Source organism: Heteronotia binoei, chromosome 14 (assembly GCF_032191835.1).
Source record: "Heteronotia binoei isolate CCM8104 ecotype False Entrance Well chromosome 14, APGP_CSIRO_Hbin_v1, whole genome shotgun sequence".
NCBI classification, from domain to species: Eukaryota; Metazoa; Chordata; class Lepidosauria; order Squamata; family Gekkonidae; genus Heteronotia; species Heteronotia binoei.
In genome coordinates, this window is record NC_083236.1 from 64,197,101 (window position 1) to 64,220,830 (window position 23,730).

Here is a 23,730-nt window from a genome sequence, read left to right on the forward strand (position 1 = left end):
AATGGGGTTATGGGAGATTCAGGACAGACTGGATTGAAAAGGAGGAACTGAGAAGTAGAATAGACATTAACGTGTGGTATTTCAGAGTGTTTTCCCCTATCCATTGCTCCCACCTAGGGCTTTTGTTGTAGCAGGAACTCCTTTGCATATTACGCTTATAGGTCTCTTCTTACAGGGCCTACTGTATGTTCTTGGAGGATTGGCTACATCGGGGGGGGGGGTGGCCTAACATACAAAAGAGTTCCTGCTTCAAAAAGTTAGCTCTGATTCTACCCCCTAAGACTCAAAACCAACCGTCTCCCATCATGCTACCCACTGAGCTATAAAACATATGACAGAAGGAGTGAGAGTCTCGTTATTCCACAGTTTTTCTACACGGAGTGAGAGTCTCGTTATTCCACAGTTCTCCTTGCCTTTGTGGTCCCGTTCTCCGTTGACGTGGATAAAATTCTTGACAGGAGTTAGTAATGGTGATGGTATATTAACATTGGTGGTAAACGACTGTCTGTTATGCAGCTTGGCGGTAGCTGCCATCCCGGAGGGCCTGCCCATTGTGGTCACTGTGACGCTAGTATTGGGTGTCTTGAGAATGGCCAAGAAACGTGTCATTGTGAAGAAGCTGCCGATTGTCGAAGCTCTCGGTAAGGCCGGTGATGGTCGGGGGGGCCTAAAACCAAATCCGTTTCTGTTGTGGACAGAAGCGTAAATTGTTTGAACCCATCAGTTCACCTTTTCAAGTGATCCTGCGAGAGCCAGTTTGGTGCTGTAGTTAAGAGCAGTGGACTCTGATCTGGAGAACCAGGCTTGATTTCCCCACTCCTCCACATAACAGCCAGCTGGGCAACCTCAGGTCAGCCACAGTCCTCTCAGAACTCTATCAGCCCCACCTACCTCACAGGGTCTCTTTTGTGGGGAGGAGAAGGGAAAGAAGATTTGTAAGCTGCTCTGAGACTCCTTTGGCTAGCATAGGGCGGGTATAAATCCAATTTTTTCTCCTCTTCTTCATCTATCTGCTGTAGGGTTGCCAAATCCACCGCGGCCTCCGGTGGGGGGCTTTTTTTGGCAGTGATGTCATCACACCAGCAACACCGTGCGCCAGCCGCTCTTGGCGTTTCTGCAGAAACGCTACGGTTTTCCCGGACGCTCTAGCGATTTGGGAGGGAAAAACTCTATGGTACCTATTGTACCATAGAGTTTTCCCTCCCAAATCGCTAGAGCTTCTGGGAAAACCATAGAGTTTTCCTGGAAAAACCTAGAGCGGCAGGCACGTGACTTCGCCGGCATGATGACGTTACTTCCGGGTGATATCATTGCACCAGCAATGTTGGGGGAAGGTTCCGCCCGCCAACCCGGGGCAGTGGGTTGGGAACCTCCAGGGTGGGAGAACCCCCACCCGGCCCGGCCCCCTACTGGCTTCCTTTGGTTTTATTTTGGCTACTGGGAGTTCATTTCAGACTGAGATGGTGGTGGTTGCCACTTGTGGGGGGGAGAATGAGTGGATCTCCCCGGGTTTTGATCTACATCTGGGCACGGTACAGGCTGCGCCACTTCAGAACAGGGGGGGAGGGAAGGTAAAGGAGACTTGGTGTTTGAATGCTTCCCTACGCCAAGGGACTGGTTTTGGTGTTAACTTTGACAGATCCTTCCTCCTTCTCAGGTTGCTGCACCATCATCTGCTCCGATAAGACGGGGACTTTGACGGCCAACGAGATGACAGTAACTCAGCTTGTCACTTCGGATGGCTTCAAGGCTGAGGTGTGGCCTGAGAATTCCTGTTTCACAGTGTTGACAGTTTCAACACAAGACAAACCTGATCCTGACAATCTGTTTAAAGTTGTCATGCTCTTAGCTGACCTCTTATTTTTATTTGTTCTTTTTTTAAAAAAAAATACATACGTTCTAGTAAACCCATCAATCCCACATCTGATAAGGTTATAAATTGGCTCTGCTCATCGATATCTAGCAAGGGAGGGCTCCAAGAGGGTTACAGATGCTGACCCTGTGAACTTAGGGGGAGGTATTTGTGGATCTCCTGCATTGTGCAGGGGGCTGGACTAGATGACTCTGCGGATCCCTTCCAACTCCATGATTCTATAATTCTGATTCCCCTCCCCACCACATGTCCCCGTTACATTTTTAACCCCCCCCCTTCCCAACATTCAGTCCCAGAATATCGATATCCTGTAACATGGATTAATACCTCCATTTACTTTCATAAAGAGCCCCGTGGCGCAGAGTGTTAAAGCTGCAGCACTGCAGTCCTGCTCATGACCTGAGTTCGATCCCTGGCGGAAGCTGGGTTTTCAGGTAGCCAGCTCGAGGTTGACTCAGCCTTCCATCCTTCCGAGGTCAGTAAAATGAGTACCCAGCTCGCTGGGGGGAAAGGGTAGATGACTGGGGAAGGCAATGGCAAACCACCCCGTAAAAAGTCTGCCGTGAAAATGTTGTGAAAGCAACGTCACTCCAGAGTCAGAAACGACTGGTTCTTGCATAGGGGACCTTTCCTTTCCTTACTTTCATTCTATAAAGTAGGAGTTCCATCCAAACTATGGGGTTGGATCCAAAGGAAGCCATTTTATAGGAAGACCCCTTCCATCTTTACCTTCGGTAAAGAACTTTTCAGTAAGCGGAAAGGTATTTTTGGATCCAGTTCCATGGTTTTCTGCGAGCTTTTTTTGAGCAGGAATGCAGTTCCGGCTGTTGCAGTGTCAGGGAGTGTGTCCTGATATGCAAATGAGTCCCTGTTGAGCTTTTTCTACAAAATCCCCTGTGTGAAACAATGGTGACATCAAGGGGTGTAACCTAATATGTAAGTGAGTTCCTGCTGGGCTTTTTCTACAAAAAAACCCCCTGGTTTTGTACATTGACCTCTGTGCTCAGGGATAGGACAGCTCTCTGCTAAACATACCATTGTTGTTGAAGAGCTCGGTTCTAAAACGGGATCCTGGAACTCCATGAATTCTGTTTTCCCAGGTGAGTGGGGTCGGATACAACGGAGAGGGAAATGTATACCTTCTGCCATCCAAAGAAATCATCAAAGAATTTTCAAATATTTCTGTGGGAAAACTAGTGGAGGTAAGTTTGGTGTAGTGGTTTGGTGTAGTGGTTGAGTGTGCGGACTCTTATCTGGGAGAACGGGGTTTGATTCGCCACTCCTCCACTTGCACCTGCTGGGATGGCCTTGGGTCAGCCACAGCTCTGGCAGAGGTTGTCCTTGAAAGGGCAGCTGCTGTGAGAGCCCTCTCCAACCCCACCCACCTCACAGGGTGTCTGTTGTGGGGGAGGAAGGGAAAGGAGATTGTGAGCCGCTCTGAGACTCTTCGGAGTGGAGGGCGGGATATAAATCCAATATCTTCTTCTTCTTCTTCTAAGTTGTTTGATTAAGGTACTATTAATAAGAGTTACGGAATCCTGGTAACATCTCTCTCTCTCTCGGCTTGGCTTCGCGAACGAAGATTTAAGAAGGGTGCAATAGTCCACGTCTGCTGCAGGCTCGCTGGTGGCTGACAAGACCAATGCGGGACAGGCAGGTCCGGCCACAGTGGCTGCAGGGAAAAGTCTGATTTAGGATTGGTGCTGTAGCAGTGCGATTCTTCCTCAATCTCCTTTTGTCCTCAAGACCAGCTATGCGTGCGTTCTCAAAGGAAGAGACAGCCTGGTGGATGGTGTGTCTCCATGCTTTGCGATCTGAGGCTAGGTCAGACCACTGGTGATGGTTGATGCGACAGGCGCCAAGGGATTTCTTCAAGGAGTCCTTGTACCTCTTCTTTGGTGCCCCTCTATTTCGATGGCCGGTGGAGAGTTCGCCATACAGGGCAATCTTGGGAAGGGGGTGGTTTTCCATCCTAGAAATGGTAACATCTAAGAGAGAATATATGACATTGCTTCCTGAGTTGAAGAAGCAGTTTTGCTTGTTCTAAACAGTGCATTTTCACTTTTTAACCCACCAGTTCCACAGGCTTTCTGGTATGGTACAGTACAAAGTGCTTCTGTGAGGGTGTCTATTGGCCACTACATGTGACATCACCGACTCATTTCCTGTCAGTCTTTGAAGCAGATTTACCATTTCAAAAAGTTTGTGGGCTTTTTTTTTTTAACAGATGGCAGAGGAAAACACATTGTTGTGTATATATGCCTCTTTAAAATTATTAATTGTGGACAGTGCACCTGGGAGAGGAGGGGGGGGAAGGAGCTAAACTGGGAGTTATTTGAGCTTTCAATTGCCAACTTGTCTTGAACTGAGCAGACTTTCCAAACTCTACCTTTAAGGTATAGCATTTTGCACATTCCCCCTTTCCACCTTCCCCGGCCAATAACATGTAAAATTGGATCTCTTTTAGGCTGGCTGTGTTGCCAACAATGCCATTATCCGAAAGACCACTGTGATGGGACAGCCAACCGAAGGATCTCTGGTAGCCCTTGCAATGAAGGTAGGGTGGAGGTAGAAACTCGGGCACTCGTTGGTCTTAGATGCAATCAGGTTGTGTTTAATTTGCAAAACAATGGTTCGCTTTCTATAGTTGCCAAGAAGGAGAGACAGAGAGAGAATTTAGCATACATCTGATCTGGTAATTGATCTAAAAGCGAATTAAGCAAGAATTGTGGTGACCTCCGTATTGTAAACTTAAGTCAGCTGGCGAACAACTTGACCTTGGCTGGTTCTCTAAGACTTGCTTAGTCCTCTCTGAGGGATTGCATATGGCCGCTCTTCAAGCAGCTCATATATCATGAAAACAGAACTAAGTAGGAGTCCAGTAGCGCCCTTAAGATAACAAAGTTTAAGAACATAAGAGAAGCCATGTTGGATCAGGCCAATGGCCCATCCAGTTCATCACTCTGTGTCACAGAAGAACATAAGAGAAGCCATATTGGATCAGGCCAAGGGCCCATCCAGTCCAACACTCTGTGTCACAGAAGAACATAAGAGAAGCCATATTGGATCAGGCCAAGGGCCCATCCAGTCCAACACTCTGTGTCACAGAAGAACATAAGAGAAGCCATGTTGGATCAGGCCAAGGGCCCATCCAGTCCAACACTCTGTGTCACAGAAGAACATAAGAGAAGCCATATTGGATCAGGCCAAGGGCCCATCCAGTCCAACACTCTGTGTCACAAAAGAACATAAGAGAAGCCATGTTGGATCAGGCCAAGGGCCCATCCAGTCCAACACTCTGTGTCACAGAAGAACATAAGAGAAGCCATGTAGGATCAGGCCAATGGCCCATCCAGTCCAACACTCTGTGTCACAGAAGAACATAAGAGAAGCCATGTTGGATCAGGCCAATGGCCCATCCAGTCCAACACTCTGTGTCACAGAAGAACATAAGAGAAGCCATATTGGATCAGGCCAATGGCCCATCCAGTCCAACATTCTGTGTCACATAAGAACATAAGAGAAGCCGTGTTGGATCAGGCCAATGGCCCATCCAGTCCAACACTCTGTGTCACATAAGAACATAAGAGAAGCCATGTTGGATCAGGCCAATGGCCCATCCAGTCCAACACTCTGTGTCACAGAAGAACATAAGGGAAGCCATGTTGGATCAGGCCAATGGCCCATCCAGTCCAACACTCTGTGTCACAGAGGAACATAAGAGAAGCCATGTTGGATCAGGCCAATGGCCCATCCAGTCCAACACACTGTGTCACAGAAGAACATAAGAGAAGCCATGAAGAAGGACTTCCTTTTATCAGTTCTAACCCAGCTGCTCAGCAATTTCATCGAATGCCCACGAGTTCTTGTATTGTGAGAAAGGGAGAAAAGTGCTTCTTTCTCTACTTTCTCCATCCCATGCATCATCTTGTAAACCTCTATCATGTCACCCCGCAGTCGACGTTTCTCCAAGCTAAAGAGCCCCAAGTTTTATTCAGAATGTAAGCTTTCGTGCGCTCCAAGCACACTTCTTCAGACGAGGAATGAGGTACAGTGAGCAGATCTACATATAGCTGGCAGGCAATGGTTTAGAATGCAAGATGGTACAAAGTTAAAATCCAATGGCAGAACAGCAAAATTAACAAATTGAGCAAATCTCTGATCTGGGTAGCATTTGCGTGGGGAACCAATAAAACAGTAACGTCAAAATGTGAGAATGTCTTCTAATCACTCTATTGTTATAAGCCTGGGCCAAAATGTGGGCATTTCTTTCTCAGAAGTTTTTTCCCGTCCAACTAATTTACCTTTTAACATGTAACATGCATTTTAACTTTGTACCACTTTGCATTCTTTGTGTTTTAACAATTTATTAATAATACATGGTTACAATATTTAATTTAATTAACTTTTCTTATACTGAACCATATGATATTTCACCCCCCCTCCCTCCAATATTGACTTCCCCGAAATTATAAATTTCCAGTTAATTCTAAAGGTACCACTAATCTATCAAAATATAATACTTTTGATTAATACTAAAAAATTGTCCAATGTCTTTTTACGTTCCACTCTTTCTCCATATATCCTTTGAATTTCTTCCACTCCTTTTTGAATAAGTCTAAGTCATAGTCTCTTAAAGTTTTAGTTAATTTATCCATCTCACTCCACGATAAAACTTTCACAATCCAATCCCATTTCTCTGGTATTATTCCTTGTTTCCAAAGCTGCGCATACAATGTCCTAGCAGCTGAGAGCAAATACCAGATTAAAGTCCTGTCTTCCTTAGGAAATTTTTCTAATTGTGATCCAAGCAAAAAAGTCTCTGCAGTTTTCTTGAAGTCGTAACCCAAAATTTTGGAGATTTCTTGTTGTATCATCTTCCAATACTCCTTTGCTTTTTCACAAGTCCACCACACATGAAAGAAAGAACCTTCGTGTTTTTTACATTTCCAACACCTATCCGACATCTTTTTACTCATCCTAGCCAGCTTTTTTGGAGTCATGTACCACCTATACATCATCTTAAAACAATTCTCCTTAATACTCTGCACTTTGCATTCTTCACCACTGCCCGCCGGCTATATGTAGCTCCGCTCACTGTACCCCATCCCATTGTCTGATGAAGTGTGCCTGCATACGGAAGCTTCCATTCTGAATAAAACTTCGTTGGTCTCAAAGGTGCTACTGGACTCCTACTCTGTTCTACTGCTTCGGACCAACAGGGCTGCCCCCCTGGATCTATATCATGAAAATGTTCCTTTCTGAAATTGCCTCTCTGAGCTTTGGCTGGCTAATACTTAATATTGTCTCCAAAGCCCCCCTGCCCACCCCCCCACAAGTTTAGGGTTGCCAATCCCCAGGTGGGGGCAGGGGATCCCCCGGTTTGGAGGCCCTCCTCCCCCCCGCTTCAGGGTCGTCAGAAAGTGGGGGGAGGGGAGGGAAATGTCTGCTGGGAACTCTGTTATTCCCTATGGAGATTTATTCCCATAGAAAATCATGGAGAATTGATCCGTGGATATCTGGGGCTCTGGGGGGGCTGTTTTTTGGGGTAGAGGCACCAGATTTTCAGTATAGCATCTAGTGCCTCTCCCCAAAGTATCCCCCAAGTTTCAAAACGATTGGACCAGGGGGTCCAATTCTATGAGCCCCAAAAGAAGGTGCCCCTATCCTTCATTATTTCCTATGGAAGGAAGGCATTGAAAAGGTGTGCCGTCCCTTTGGAGTTCAATTATGCTTGTCAAAGCCTTGATCTTGGCTCCACCCCTAATGTCTCCTGGCTCCACCCCCAAAGTCTCCTGGCTCCACCCCCAAAGTCCCAGATATTTCTTGAATTGGACTTGGCAACCCTACGCAAGTTGTATTTGAAAAGCAAAACGGGAAGCATCAGAAAACTGTTCCAGTTATTGAACGTTTGGCTTCGGAGCGACCGCAGAGATGCATCAAGAAGGCTCTTTTATTTCACTCCTCGCAGATGGGACTGAGCGATAGCAAAGATAATTACGTGAAAAAGAAAGAGATTCCGTTTAGCTCGGAGCAGAAGTGGATGGCTGTCAAGTGCGCCCTGAAAAATCAGGTACAAGGCAGGCATTTGTCAACTTTATCTCTCCTGAAGAACCCTTTGTGGAAACGTCAGCGTTTGTTCTCCTTGTCAGTAGCGTCTGATTAAAATAATTGACGCATCACATTTTTTAAAAAAAAAAAAAATCTCATTGTTCCTTCAGTGAACTCTGGATGGCGTACATGCCTGTCTCTAGTCCAGACTAGATAGACCATATCTAGTACTAGTTAGACTAGGACTGGGAAGACCTCTATTCAAACCCCCAGTCAGCAACCGGGGTGACCTCAGTCTAATCTAACTCATAGGGACATTCCTAGAGCATCCAGCACGACATGCCTGGCGCAGTTTAGTGTAGTGGATAAGTGCGCGGACGCTTATCTGGGAGAACCGGGTTTAATTCCCCACTCCTCCACTTGCACCTGCTGGAATGGCCTTGGGTCAGCCATAGCTCTTGCAGAGGTTGTCCTTGAAAGGGTGGTTGAAAGAGCCAGTTTGGTGTAGTGGTTAAGTGTGCGGACTCTTATCTGGGAGAACCGGGTTTGATTCCCCACTCCTCCACTTGCACTTGCTGGAATGGCCTTGGGTCAGCCATAGCTCTAATAGAGAGCCAGTTTGGTGCAGTGGTTAAGTGCATGGACTCTTATCTAGGGGAACCGGGTTTGATTCCCCACTCCTCCACATGCACCTGCTGGAATGGCCTTGGGTCAGCCATAGCTCTAATAGAGAGCCAGTTTGGTGCAGTGGTTAAGTGCATGGACTCTTATCTGGGAGGACCGGGTTTGATTCCCCACTCCTCCACTTGCACCTGCTGAGATGGCCTTGGGTCAGCCATAGCTTTCATAGAAGCTGTCCTTGAACGGGCAGCTGCTATAAAAGCACTCTCAGTCCCACCTACCTCACAGGGTGTTTGTTGGGGGGGGGGGTGTAGAGGACATTGTGACCGCTCTGAGATTCAGCGTATAGGGCAGGATACAAATCCCAAATCTATAAATCCAAAATCTTCAAGATATAATTTCCAGGTGATGTCATTGTGCCACGCAGCAACAGGCTCTTTGTGGGGTGGGGAATCCCCCCAGCAGGTTGGGGCCTGCCAAACCGGGGGATCCACCCCACCCCCCCCAGCGGGAACTTGGAAGCCCTAATAGAGATACAGAAATATTTGCTAGCAGACGCCAAGTCAGGCATGCCTTCGGCTTTCAGTTCGTTCAGCGCTCCGTATGTTTCTACCTGCATCCTTTTCTCACAGGAGGAGGAAGAGAAAGAGGAGGAAGTATATTTCATGAAGGGGGCCTTTGAAGAAGTCATGCAGCATTGCGCCCTGTTCAACAGCGGTGGCATCTCACTCCCACTGACGCCGCAGCAGAAGGCAGTCTACGTTCAAGAGGAGAAGCACATGGGGTCCCTCGGCCTGCGGGGTCAGTTTAGGGTCACATCTCCTTGCAGGCTGACCCGTTCTTGAGTCACAACCAGTGCTGAGCCACTAGGCTGGCAAAACAATACCATAAGAAGGGATGGTGGCTCAGTGGTAGAGCATCTGCTTGGTGAGCAGAAGGTCCCAGGTTCAATCCCCGGCATCTCCAACTAAAAAGGGTCCAGGCAAGTAGGCATGAAAAAACCTCAGCTTGAGATCCTGGAGAGCTCTTTCCCATCTGAGTAGACAATACCTACTATGATGGACCGAGGGTCTGGTTCAGTATAAGGCAGCTTCATATGTACATAAGAGAAATCACAAAGAATTAAAGACAAACACTGACCTATAAAGGCTACTGTGACTATAGTTATTGTGAACTACGCTTTATCACAAAGAATAATACAAATTTAATGACACTCAATACAACAGGTACACAGTTAGGCATTCATATCGTTCCGTATTTGATGTCGAACTTCAGCAAAGGTGTTCAAAATCGAAATTCACAGTAGGTGATCCATTTCCATTCATCCCATGAAATCGTAATATGCGCCAGGACCGTCTGCTTTCATCTCCATGGGAGTTCTGTAAATGTGTGTCTTCATTGGCATTTGGATTTTTTTTAATAATCCAGTGCCTGAGGAAATGATTGAAACAGGAAGTGAAAGTTGACGCCGTGACTTTCTGTCGCATATTATGATTTCATGGGATGAATGGAAATGGGCTGCCTACTGTGAATTTCGATTTTGGACACTGTTGTCGAAGTTCGACATCAAATATTGAACGCTATGAATTCCTAACTGTATACCTTTTCTATTTAGTGCTATTAAATCGGTATTATTCTTTGTGATAAAGTGTAGTTCATAGTAGTTATAGTCACGGTAGCCTTTTTAGCCACCAGGTTGGGCCTGGAAAACTGATATCACATCTGATCTCCGGACTATAGAAAACAGCTGCTTTGGTGCGTGAACTACAGGGTTGCTGGGTCCTTGGCTCTCACCAGCGGGGGTGGGGTGGGAGGGAGCTTTCCAGAAGGGGAGGGGCTGGGCGATGTTGCCATGTGCGATTCTAGGCTTCCCAACCCTCCCGCCCTGGCGGGGGACCCCAGAATTCCCAGCCTCTTCCCCCGCTCCCCAAAAAAATGGAAGCGGGGGGAGGGGGGAAACGGCGCCAAGGAGCGTGGCGAGCCGCCCCATCTCGGAGCGGGCGACGCCGCTGCGCAGCTGCCGCCTCTTCTCTGCTTCACCGTAGCTGCTCCTCCGAGGAAGGAAGGCATTTAAAAAGTTGTGAGGTCCCTTTAATTGTGATGGACAGAACTCCCTTTGGAGTTCAATTGTGCTTGTCACACCCTTGCTCCTAGCTCCACCCCCAAAGTCTCCTGGCTCCACCCCCAAAGTCCCCAGATATTTCTGGAATTGGACTTGGCAACCCTAGCGATGTCACTGATGATGTCACAGGGAATGTTGTGTGGCAACTCTCTGGTATTTGGGGCAAAACTCTAGAGCAGGGGTGGCCGAACTGTGGCTCGGGAGCCACATGTGGCTCTTTCACACATATTGTGTGGCTCTCCAAGCCAAACCAACTGATGGCTTGAAGAATGCATTTGAAGTTAAAGTTGCTTTCTTTCCACCTCTCCCTCCCTCCTCCCTTCCCCATCTTCCTTCCTTCCTTCCTTGCGACTCTCAAACACCTGACATTTATTCTATGTGGCTCTCAGGTTAAGCAAGTTTGGTCTCCTCTGCTCTAGAGTCACTTCTGCGTGATGTCATCATATTGGAGATGTCATGATGGGTCATGGCTGGCACGGGTGGGGCTTTCCCCCACTGGCCTGCTGGCTGGCAGCAAATAGGAGCCCCCCAAATTAGGGGATCTTCCACTTCCACCTGAAAGCTGGCAACCCTAATGTATAGCTCTCTCCAAAGCCCACCCCCCCACAGGCTCCACCCAAATTTCCAGAAATGTCTACACCTGGAATTGACAATCCTAGTTGCTCACAACTGATTTGTCAAAGAAGTTCAGTTGTCTTTCTTTGGTGGATCTTGCAAACTTGAGCTCTGCCTTCACGAAAGTTTGTGCCACAATCAGTTCATTCAAAGCTTTTTTTGTGGCAGGGACTCCTTTGCGTATTAAGCCACACACCCTGGATGTAGCCAATCCTCCAACAGCTTGCAGGGCTCTTTGTTCAGAGCCTACTGTAAGCTCCAGGAGGATTGGCTACATTAGGGGTGTGTGGCCTAATCAGGGCTTTTTTTTTTGCAGCAGGGACTCCTTTGCATATTAGGCCACTCACCCCTGATGTAGCCAGTCCTCCAAGAGCATGCAGGGCTCTTCGTACAGGGCCTACTGTAAGCTCCAGGAGGACTGGCTACATTAGGGGGTTTGGCCTAATCAGGGCTTTTTTTTTGCAGCAGGGACTCTTTTGCATATTAGGCCACTCACCCCGGATGTAACCAATCCTCCTTGCAGAGCTCTTCGTACAGGGCCTACTGTAAACTCTTGGAGGATTGGCTTAGGGTTGCCAATCCCCAGGTGGGGGCAGGGGATACCCCGGTTTGGAGACCCTCCCCCAGCTTCAGGGTCATCAGAAAGCGGGGGGAGGAGAGGGAAATGTCTTCTGGGAACTCATGATTCCCTAAGGAGGCTTGTTCCCATAGAGAATAATGGAGAATTGATCTGTGGGTATCTGGAGCTCTGGGGGCCCTGTTTTTTGAGGTAGATGCACCAGATTTTCAGTATAGCATCCAGTAGCTCTCCCCAATATACTCTCTAAGTTTGAAAAATATTGGACCAGGGGGTCCAGTTCTATGAGCCCCCAAAGAAGGTGCCCCTATCTTTCATTATTTCCTATGGAAGGAAGGCATTTAAAAGGTGTGCGGTCCCTTTAAATGTGGTGGCCAGAACTCCCTTTGGAGTTCAATTATGCTTGTCATACCCTTGTTCCTGGCTCCACCCCAATGTCTCCTGGCTCCACCCCCAAAGTCCCCAGATATTTAATGAATTGGACTTGGCAAACCTAGATTGGCTACATCAGGGGTGTGTGGCCTAATCAGGGCTTTTTTTGTAGCAGGGACTCCTTTGCCTATTAGGCCACACACCTCCTCTAATTTAGATCTGCACGTTTTGTGGAGAAGTCCCTGCTGGGAACCTCCCCCCCTGGCTGGAGACAGTCTTCCAAGTTGGACCCTCAGTCTGATCCAGCCAACCCTTCTTCAGCCACTAGCAAGCTCGCCCTTTTGTGAGCAGTGCCGGATTAAACCCCGTGGAGGCCCCTGGGCAGTCGAAACCTTGGGGGTCCCCTTGCAAATTCTCTCAGCGTCTGAGCACCCGCTGCGCTGCCCAGGGCCCCCGTTACAGCTAGGGTTGCCAAGTCCAATTCAAGAAATATCTGGGAACTTTGAGGGTGGAGCCAGGAGACTTTGGGGGTGGAGCCAGGAGACATTGGGGGTGGAGCCAGGAGACATTGGGGGTGGAGCCAGAAACAAGGGTGTGACAAGCATCATTGAACTCCAAAGGGAGTTCTGGCCATCACATTGAAAGGGACCGCACACTTTTTAAAATGCCTTCCTTCCATAGGAAATAATGACGGATAGGGGCACCTTCTTTGGGGGCTCATAGAATTGGACCCCCTGGTCCAATCTTTTTGAAACTTGGGGGGTACTTTGGGGAGAGGCACTAGATGCTATACTGAAATTTTGGTGCCTCTTCCTCAAAAAACAGCCCCCCCAGAGCCCCCGAAACCTCCAGATCAATTTCCCATTATACCCTATGAGAATCGATCTCCACATAAGGAATAATGAAGTGCCCAGCAGACATTTCCCTCCCCCCCGCCCCATTTCTGGCGACTCCGAAGCGAGGGATTGACCTCTCTATTCACGAGTCACTGCCAACTTCTTCACAGCAACACACCATCCCAAGAGGAAGCCTCTCAATCGGAGACTGAAGCCTCCGGAGGTGGAAAGTCACATGGCGGCTGTGGGGGCGGGGCTTCCCCCCATTGGCCAGCTGATTGGAGGCGGGAAGGAGCCTGGGAAAGTGGGAGAACCCCCGCTGGGACCTGGGGATTGGCAAGCCTAGCTCCAGCCTGCAGGCACCTTCTTAAAAGCCCCTTTTACTAAGCTGCAGGGGAGAGACACAGAGAAGCAAACATGGCAACGCCAGCAGCAGCTGCACCAGGCAAGGTGGGCAAAGAAGAGTCCAGTTGCTGGCTGCACATGCAAGGTGGAAGGGCTGCAAGCAGGGGGGAAACTGGGGAGGGGGGAGAGCTGGTCCGGGCCCCCCTAAAGGCATGGGGGCCCATAGGCCAGTGCCTACTTGGCCTAATTGTTAATCCAGCTCTGTTTGTGAGCAGGCACATGAGAGAACTTTGCCCTGTCTTCTGCTTTTCCCCTGCCAGTACTCGCCTTGGCTTCTGGTCCAGAGCTCGGCAGACTGACCTTTTTGGGTCTAGTAGGAATTATCGATCCTCCAAGGGACGGAGTGAAGGAAGCTGTTCAGATCCTCATCGAGTCTGGCGTCTCCGTGAAAATGATAACGGGAGATGCTTTGGAGACAGCCTGGGCCATTGGTGAGTGAACAGAATTCCCTCCTGGAAGTGTGAGCCTCCATCTTTTGAGGATGGAAGTTGAAGTGCTGTACTGCACCGAGCATAATGTTGAATCTCTTGTCCAGGGGTGTCAAACATGCATTTCGGGGGCCGAATCAGGCCCCCGGAGGGCTCCTATCAGGCCCCCGAGCAACTGGCTGTCATCTGCTTCCTTCTCCCTCTCTCCTGCTTCCTTCTGCATCACAGCTTCCTTTGCCAGGCTTGCCCAATCGCACAGGAGCTACAGAGCAAAGTCTCTATTTTCTCCATTGGCTGAGGCTCCTCCCTTGGGGAGGAAGGGGGAGGAATAGCTTGCTTTGCCAGGCTGTCTCAATCACACAGCAGAGCTACTGAGTCAAACCTCTCTTCCTTCTATTGACTGAGGCTTCCCCCCCCCCCGGTCCCTGGGGAAGGAAAGAAAGAGCCAGAGCTTCCTTTGCCCAGTTCCCTGGATCCCAAGGGAGAGATACAAAGAAAGCACCTTTAAGACCAATGAGCGCTAACGTTTTAAGCATGTTTTAAGTTTTTTAAAAACATATATTTGCGTTTGTCTGTGTTCTTTCTAAAATTTATATCTCTGCTACCTAATCTTCAATAGGTACGCCCATGGCCCAACCCGACATGACCCGGCCCTTCAAGGTCTCATTTATGTCAAATCTGGCCCTCATAACAAATGAGTTTGACACCCCTGCTCTTATCTATTCTTCCTGAACACTTTTGTATTTCATAGAATGGTTTCTAGCGATTGGGAATTTCTAAGGATCATTATCCAACTGGACTAATTATTCAATGGGGCTGATATTCTCAGTTTATAGTATCCCTTGCCCAAAGAACTCTCCTGAACAAATTCCAGGCTGATACTTGGAAAGGATTCAGTATTGTATAGTTGTAATATCTTTGTTCTCCGTCCAAGGGTGGATGAAATGTTTAGAGATTGTATCCTTCCCCAAGGAAGTATGTCTGCCAAATTTCAGAGAGGTAGGGAAAAAGAGCCCATTTTTATAAGGACAAAAGCCAAACACATGGTAATTAAAGGCGAACGAGGCCATTAATTACATCTGTGTATTCACTGTTATCTTCACTCATCCCTCTTTATCACCCTAATAATCACAGAACATAGCAGCGTTCTGGTTGGAAAGAAATCCTTTCCATAATGGTTTGATCGGTTTTTTTGCTAAAGCAAAGCAATCATAGAATCTGGATTACATAAGAGAAGTCATGTTGGATCATGCCAATGGCCCATCCAGTCCAACACTCTGTGTCACAGAAGAACATAAGAGAAGCCATGTTGGATCAGGCCAGTGGCCCATCCAGTCCAACACTCTGTGTCACAGAAGAACACAGAGAAGCCATGTTGGGTCAGGCCAATGGCCCATCCAGTCCAACACTCTGTGTCACAGAAGAACATAAGAGAAACCATGTTGGATCAGGCCAATGGCCCATCCAGTCCAACACTCTGTGTCACACAGTGGCCAAAAAACCCCAGGTGCCATCAGGGGGTCCTCCAGTGGTGCCAAGACCCTAGAAGCCCTCACCCTGTTGCCCCTCCCCAAGCACCAAGAATACAGAGCATCACTTGCCCCAGACCGAGAGTTCCAACAATATGCTGTGGCTAATAGCCACTGATGGTCCTCTGCTCCATCTTGCTTTTTACAGCAAGACTTCCATTTTCAGAGGCAGTGCACCTCCGAATTAGGGCTACCAGCCTCCAGGTGGGACCCCGGGATCCCCTGGAATTACAACTCATCTAGATTACAGAGATCAGTTTCTCCTGGAGAAAACGGATGCTTTGGAGGGTGGACTTTATGGCCCCATACCCTACTGAGGTCCTTGTCCTCCCCAGCATCCATCCCCGAATCTTCAAGAGTTTCTCAGCTTGGATTTGGCAACCCTCCCCCTCCCCCCCCCCCCCCCCATTCCCCACTGGTGGACAGGAGGAACCTGACAACTCTACTCTGAACGTCAATTAGTGAGGAAAAGAACAGGGGAAACTCTGACCTCTGTTCATATCTAAGGGTCTTTTGGGGTACCTGGCTGGCCAGCATGAGACGCAGGGCTTGAAACACAGGTGCCTTAATGGGGCAACAGTGGGAGGGTGTCTAGTGTCCTGGCCCCACTGATGACCTCCTGAGGGCACCTGGTTTTTTTGGCCACTGTGTGACACAGAGTGTTGGACTGGGTGGGCCATTGGCCTGATCCAACATGGCTTCTCTTACGTTCTTCTGTGACGCAGAGTGTTGGACTGGATGGGCCATTGGCCTAATCCACCGTGGCTTCTCTTATGTTCTTCTGTGACACAGTGTTGGACTGGATGGGCCCTTGGCCTGATCCAACATGGCTTCTCTTATGTTCTTCTGTGACACAGAGTGGGACTGGATGGGCCATTGGCCTGATCCAACATGGCTTCTCTTATGTTCTTCTGTGACACAGAGAGTTGGGGCCATGGCCTGGATCCAACATGGCTTCTCTTATGTCCTTCTGTGACACAGAGTGTTGGACTGAGGATTGGCTGACCATGCATGACCAATGTTTATTATGTGTGAAGGAGAGTGTTGGACTGGATGGGCCACTGGCCTGATCCAACATGGCTTCTCTTATGTTCTTCTGTGACACAGAGTGTTGGACTGGATGGGCCATTGGCCTGATCCAACGTGGCTTCTGTTATGTTCTTCTGTGACACAGAGTGTTGGACTGGATGGGCCATTGGCCTGATCCAACATGGCTTCTCTTATGTTCGTATGATCTTTTGGGTAGATCCAACTGAGTTCATTGTAAATTTTTATGCTGTGATATTGCACATACCTGCACCTGTGGCACGCTTCCTTTGGCGTCACTAGGAGTGCCTTCTGGATTCGTCAGTGTTTGTGATGTGATGCTCAACTAACATGATGTTAGAGAGCCAGTTCAGTGTAGTAGTTAAGAGTGGCAGTCTCTAATCTGGAGAACCGGGTTCGAGTCTCCACTCCTCCACATACAGTCAGCTGGGTGACCTTGGGTCAGTCACCATTCTCTCTGCCCCCAAAAAGAAACCTGGCTCGCCACAATAAGAGCTAGAGTTTCAGTCTGCCAGACAACCTTCAGCTCTCTTGGCTATACCACACCGACTGCCATACAAAAATTAATCAATTAATTAACACGATGCATTCCCCATAGCCCGGAAGATCGGTCTTTGCAATGGGAACATGATGTTAGACAGCCAACTTGGTGTAGTGGTTAAGAATGGAGGTCTCTAATCTGGAGAACCAGGTTCGATTCCCCACTCCTCCACATGTAGCCAGCTGGGTGACCTTGGGTCAGTCACTATTCTCTCTGCCCACAAAAAGAAACCTAGCTCACCACAGTAAGGGCTAGAGTTTCAGGCTGCCAGACAATCTTCAGCTTTGTTGGCTATGCTACACCCACTGCCGTACGATAGTTAATTGATTAATGAACATGATGCATTCCCTACAGCCCAGAAGATCGGTCTCTGCAACGGAAAGATGAAAGCCATGTCTGGGGAGGAACTGGAAACCATCACAGAGTCGGCACTATCGTCCACAGTCAAAAACGTAATGGAGTTGGAAGGGGTTCCGAACACATGGTTTGCGATTGTCCTCAAAAACCCGAACAGCTTCAGCTAGACCTGCTTTTTTCTCTCTCTCTCTTCCCACCATCCAGATTTCCATCTTCTTCCGAACGAGCCCAAAACACAAGCTTAAAATCATAAAGGTATTGACAGTCCTCACGTTAACAGCGCCCTTGTCTCTCTTCTTTCCCCTGAGCAACTTGACCTGGCGGCTTCTCCTTTGCTCCTGATTTGTCCAATTGCCGTAATGAGACTTCTGGTGTATCCAGGGGTGGGATTCTAGCAGGAGCTCCTTTGCCTATTAGGCCACACACCCCTGATATAGCCAATCCTCCAAGAGCTTACAAAAAAAGGGCCTTGTAAGCTCTTGGAAGATTGGCTACATCAGGGGGTATGGCCTAATATGCAAAGGAGCCCCTGCTAGAATTCTATCTCTGGACCCTGTACTAAGAGCCCTGGAAGCTCTTGGAGGATTGGCTATATCAAGGGGTGTGGCCTAATATGCAAAGGAGCCCCTGCTAGAATTCTATCTCTGGACCCTGTACTAAGAGCCCTGGAAGCTCTTGGAGGATTGGCTATATCAGGGGGTGTGGCCTAATATGCAAAGGAGCTCCTGCTAGATTTCCACCCCTGGCTGTATCATTTTTTTCTTTTTCTTGCAACAATTTCTGGGAGCACCTGCCTGCTAGTCCTTTACTGTGTCAAATGAAGCGGGGGGGGGGGGGAGGAGTGAGCACCCTGCCTCTGCTTCTAAATATCGGAAGACCCAACAATGGGGAGTGTGACCCTCACTTAGGGTAGCCATGGCCCTCTTCTACGTTTCCTGTCTTGGTGGCTGCTCTTTCCATTAGCTGGAAGTTGCACCACTGGCAGTCCAAAATCTAATCTAATGGCTATGATGTGGTGATTTGCCTCTTTGTCCATGTTCAGGTGGGTTCAGGTAGCCGGCTCAAGGTTGACTCAGCCTTCCATCCTTCTGAGGTTGGAAAAATGAGCACCCAGCTTGCTGGGGGAAAAGTACAGCAAGGGAAAGGAAAGGTCCCCTGTGCAAGCACCAGTCGTTTCCGACAGTTTGTTGTTTAAGAGTGCAAACTGTGGACATGTGATAAAACAGTGTGGCTTGGCCATTTGGTCTGGATAGCCATAAAAGGTAATACAGGAAAAGGAAAGGTCCCCTGTGCAAGCACCAGTTGTTTCCGACTCTGGGGTGACGTTGCTTTCACAACGTTTTCACGGCAGACTTTTTACGGGGTGGGTTGCCATTGCCTTCCCCAGTCATCTACACTTTCCCCCCAGCAAGGTGGGTACTCATTTTACCGACCTCGGAAGGATGGAAGGCTCAGTCAACCTCGAGCTGGCTACCTGAACCCAGCTTCCGCCGAGATCGAACTCAGGTTGTGAGCAGAGCTTAGGACTGCAGTATTGCAGCTTTAACACTCTGTGCCGCAGGCTCCATAAGTGTAACAAACCACCCTGTAAAAAGTCTGCCAAAAAAAAATCATGATGTGACTTCACCCCATGGGTCAGTAACAACTTGGTGCTTGGCCCTGCAAACACTAACATCTGCAGGAAGAAGCAGGATGCCATTAATGCGTGCAATGCTCGCTTCCCCAGGCTTTGCAAAAGGCAGGTGCCATCGTTGGGATGACGGGAGACGGGGTGAATGACGCCGTGGCTCTGAAATCTGCCGATATTGGGGTTGCTATGGGAAGAGCCGGGACAGACGTCAGCAAAGAAGCCGCCGACATGATCCTTGTGGACGACGACTTCTCCACAATCAGGTGGGTTGGACTCAAAAGGATTTGAAGACTCGCCGATCCCAGGGCTTTCTACCATGTGTGGCATTCCTGACGCGCCATTTTGAGTATGGAGAAGCATTACGCCCTATGACCAGTTTGGTGTAGTGGTTAAGTGTGCGGACTCTCATCTGGTTTGATTCCGCGCTCCTCTACTTGCAACTGTTGGGATGGCCTTGGGTCAGCCACAGCTCTCGTAGGAGTTGTCCATGAAAGGGTGGCTGAAAGAGCCAGTTTGGTGTAGCGGTTAAGTGTGCGGACTCTTACCTGGGAGAACCTGGTTTGATTCCCCACTCCTCCACTTGCAGCTGCTAGAATGGCCTTGGGTCAGCCATAGCTCTGGCAGAGGTTGTCCTTGAAAGGGTGGTTGAAAGAGCCAGTTTGGTGTAGTGGTGAAGTGTGCGGACTCTTATCTGGTTTGATTTCGTGTTCCTCTATTTGCAACTGTTGGAATGGCCTTGGGTCAGCCACAGCTCTCGTAGGAGTTGTCCATGAAAGGGTGGCTGAAAGAGCCCAGTTTGGTGTAATGGTTAAGTGTGCGGACTCTTACCTGGGAGAACTGGGTTTGATTCCCCACTCCTCCACTTGCAGCTGCTGGAATGGCCTTGGGTCAGCCATAGCTCTGGCAGAGGTTGTCCTTGAAAGGGTGGTTGAAAGAGCCAGTTTGGTGTAGTGGTGAAGTGTGTGGACTCTTATCTGGTTTGATTCCGCGTTCCTCCACTTGCAACTGTTGGAATGGCCTTGGGTCAGCCACAGCTCTCGTAGGAGTTGTCCATGAAAGGGTCATTGAAAGCCAGTTTGGTGTAGTGGTTAAGTGTGCGGACTCTTACCTGGGAGAACCTGGTTTGATTCCCCACTCCTCCACTTGCAGCTGCTGGAATGGCCTTGGGTCAGCCAGAGCTCTGGCAGAGGTTGTCCTTGAAAGGGTGGTTGAAAGAGCCAGTTTGGTGTAGTGGTGAAGTGTGTGGACTCTTATATGGTTTGATTCCGCGCTCCTCCACTTGCAACTGTTGGAATGGCCTTGGGTCAGCCACAGCTCTCGTAGGAATTGTCCATGAAAGGGTGGTTGAAAGCCAGTTTGGTGTAGTGGTTAAGTGTGCGGACTCTTACCTGGGAGAACCTGGTTTGATTCCCCACTCCTCCACTTGCAGCTGCTGGAATGGCCTTGGGTCAGCCATAGCTCTGGCAGAGGTTGTCCTTGAAAGGGTGGTTGAAAGAGCCAGTTTGGTGTAGTGGTTAAGTGTGCGGACTCTTATCTGGTTTGATTCCGCGCTCCTCCACTTGCAACTGTTGGAATGGCCTTGGGTCAGCCACAGCTCTTGTAGGAGTTGTCCATGAAAGGGCAGCTGTTGTGAGAACCCTCTCAGCCCCACCCACCTCACGGGGTGTCTGTTGTGGGGGGGAATAAGATAAAGGAGATTGTAAGCCACTCTGAGACTCTGATTCAGAGAAAAGGGCGGGGTATAAATCTGAGGTCTTCTTCTCCATTCACATCCATAGGAAGTGACTCCCCCACCCTTTACAAATACATTTTATTATAATTTTACAAAATATACATAGAGTACAGATATGAGACGAAGAACTGATGCAATATAAAATGACATATTACATATTGCAGATAACTCCCCCTCCAAAAAAAAAATTACAAATAATAATATGAGACAAAATGAACAAGAAATTCATTTAAATTTAGAAATAAGGAATGAAAATAATTCCTGCATTTTTGAACTCCAAAATATAAACACTTCCACAAGGAAAAGTCATTAACTACATCTGGAATAACTTCTTGTGAAATGAGATATTGGAAGTGACTTTTAATTGCTTTTTAAAAGCCTGTTTTTAAACCACAGGTTTTAATTAAAGGTAAAGGTCGTCCCCTGTGCAAGCACCAGTCATTTCCGACTCTGGGGTGACATCGCATCAGAAAGCTTTCACTAGACTTTTTTACGGGGTGGTTTGCCCTTGCCTTCCCCAGTCATCTCCACTTTCCCCTCAGCAAGTTGGGTATTCATTTGACCGACCTCGGAAGGATGGAAGGCTGAGTCGACCTTGAACCGGCTACCTGAACCCAGCTTCTGCCGGGATCGAACTCAGGTCGTGAGCGGAGCTTGAACCGCAATACTGCAGCTTCACCACTCTCCACCACAGGGCTCTTTTAATTACTAGATGATAGAATTCATGGGCATTCAGTAAAGCTGATGGGCAGTAGATTCAGGACACACGGAGGGATTCAAATGTGGACTTTGCTGCCAGAGGATGCCGTGAGGGCCACAGGGGTAGATGGCTGTAAAGGGGGATTAGATAAATCCATGGAAGATTAGACAGTTTCATGGAGTGGCTACTCGCCATTGTGGCTAAAGGAAAACTCCACTTTCAGAGGCAGTATGCCTCTTTCACCAGGAGGCAACATCAGAGGAAGGCCTCTCTACCCTAGGTTGACCTTCTAGAGTAGGGGTGTCAAACATGCGGAAGAGGGGCCGAATTGTCTGCTTCCTTCTCCCTCTCTCTTGCTTCCTTCTGCATTTCAGCTTCCTTTGCAAGGCTTGCTCGGTTGCACAGAAGCTACAAAGCAAAGCCTCTATTTTTTCCATTGGCTGAGGCTCCTCCCCCTCCTGGTCCTCTGGGGAGGGAGGGAAAGAGCCAGAGCTTCCTTTGCTCAGTCCCCTGGATCCCATGGGAGGAAAACAATGAAAGCACCTTTAAGACCAACAAGTGCTCATGTTTTAAGCATGTTTTATTTTAAAGGGTTTTTTTTAAAAAAAAATCTTTAGTCGTGTTTGTGTCCTTTTCAAAGTTCATATCTCTGCTACCTAATCTTAAATAGGGGCACACATGGTCCAGCCCGACACAGCCTGGCCCGGCCCGACAATATCTGTATAAATCGATGGTGCGGTCTCATTTGGAATACTGTGTGCAATTTTGGTCGGCGCACCTCAAAAAGGATATTATAGCATTGGAGAAAGTGCAGAAAAGGGCAACTAGAATGATTAAAGGGCTGGAACACTTTCCCTATGAAGAAAGGTTGAAACGCTCGGGGCTCTTTAGCTTGGAGAAACGTCAACTGCAGGGTGACATGATAGAGGTTTACAAGATAATGCATGGGATGGAGAAAGTAGAGAAAGAAGTCCTTTTCTCCCTTTCTCGCAATACAAGAACTTGTGGGCATTCAATGAAATTGCTGAGCAGACAGGTTAAAACGGATAAAAGGGAAGTACTTCACCCAAAGGGTGATTAACATGTGGAATTCACTGCCACAGGAGGTGGTGGCGGCCACAAGCATAGCCACCTTCAAGAGGGGGTTAGATAAAAATATGGAGCAGAGGTCCATCAGTGGCTATTAACCACAGTTTGTGTGTAGAATGCCACAGGGTCATAGCAGTCCTCCGAGGCTTCAGTACATTCAGCCCATCCCTTTGTGATAACAAAGACAAATACAGAACTAGAAAAAAAAACCAACGTTTATTGTAACACTTTTTTGGACTTGAAAGGAATTAAATCGAAAGAGTTTCCGGCTCAACGTAAGGAAGAACTCCCTGACAGTTAGAGCAGTTCCTCAGTGGAACAGGCTTCCTTGGGAGGTGGTGGGCTCTCCTTCCTTGGAGATTTTTAATCTGACAGTAATGCTGATCCTGTAAATTTAAGGGGAGTACTGACTGGACAGTGTTACTGATGTAACTAACATTGATCTGAGCGAGCTTCGGAAGATGGTGGAAGACAGGAGGGCCTGGTGTGACTTGGTCCATGGGGTTGCAAAGAGTCGGACTCGACCGTGCGACTGAACAACAAAAACGTGGGGATTTCCTGCATCGTGCAGGCAGTCAGACTAGATGACCCTGGGGGTCCCTTCCAACTCTATGGTTTGTTCTATGATTCTATGACTTCAGAAGATCAGCACTTTAAATGAGATTGGAACATTACTAGTTGAACTACAATAGATTGAGTCTAGCATGTGCTACTGATTTTGTTCTTGAATGACTACGCATATTGTACTTTATTTTCATGACTTTTTCCCCCCAAAGTATATAAATTCTAATAGAGTTCATTAGTTATTACATTCATGGGGTTTTTTTTAGTTTTGGGGCAGATTGCGTTGGCAGGTTGCATCCGTCTCTTACCCACAGACAGGTGTCTGTGCTAAAATTAAACCGTAGCACCTTATCAGATGTTACCGTTTCACACCGTGCCCCGCTCTAGATCACAGCGGCCCTTCTGGGGGCTCAGTTCCAAGGGCACAAAACTGTGCTAGGGTTGCCAATCCCCAGGTGGGGGCAGGGGATCCCCCGGTTTGGAGACCCTTCCCCCGCTTCAGGGTCGTCAGAAAGCGGGGGGAGGGGAAGGAAATGTCTGCTGGGAACTCTATTATTCCCTATGGAGATTTATTCCCATAGAAAATCATGGAGAATTGATCCGTGGGTATCTGGGGCTCTGAGGAGGCTGTTTTTTGGGGT

At 48.3% G+C, this 23,730-nt stretch overlaps 1 protein-coding gene across 1 annotated transcript in view; it reads left to right on the forward strand.

Annotated features, from left to right (window-relative positions):
• The window catches only part of LOC132582321 (calcium-transporting ATPase type 2C member 2-like), a 51,017-nt gene that overhangs the window by 19,723 nt on the left and 7,564 nt on the right, over positions 1 to 23,730 (forward strand). The window contains exons 11-20 of the mRNA XM_060253855.1: positions 517 to 641; positions 1,658 to 1,755; positions 2,974 to 3,075; positions 4,341 to 4,430; positions 7,845 to 7,946; positions 9,178 to 9,346; positions 13,733 to 13,903; positions 17,372 to 17,469; positions 17,579 to 17,629; positions 19,101 to 19,267. Of these exons, the coding sequence (XP_060109838.1) occupies positions 517 to 641; positions 1,658 to 1,755; positions 2,974 to 3,075; positions 4,341 to 4,430; positions 7,845 to 7,946; positions 9,178 to 9,346; positions 13,733 to 13,903; positions 17,372 to 17,469; positions 17,579 to 17,629; positions 19,101 to 19,267 (1,173 nt within the window). The remainder of the gene's footprint in view (positions 1 to 516; positions 642 to 1,657; positions 1,756 to 2,973; positions 3,076 to 4,340; positions 4,431 to 7,844; positions 7,947 to 9,177; positions 9,347 to 13,732; positions 13,904 to 17,371; positions 17,470 to 17,578; positions 17,630 to 19,100; positions 19,268 to 23,730) is intronic.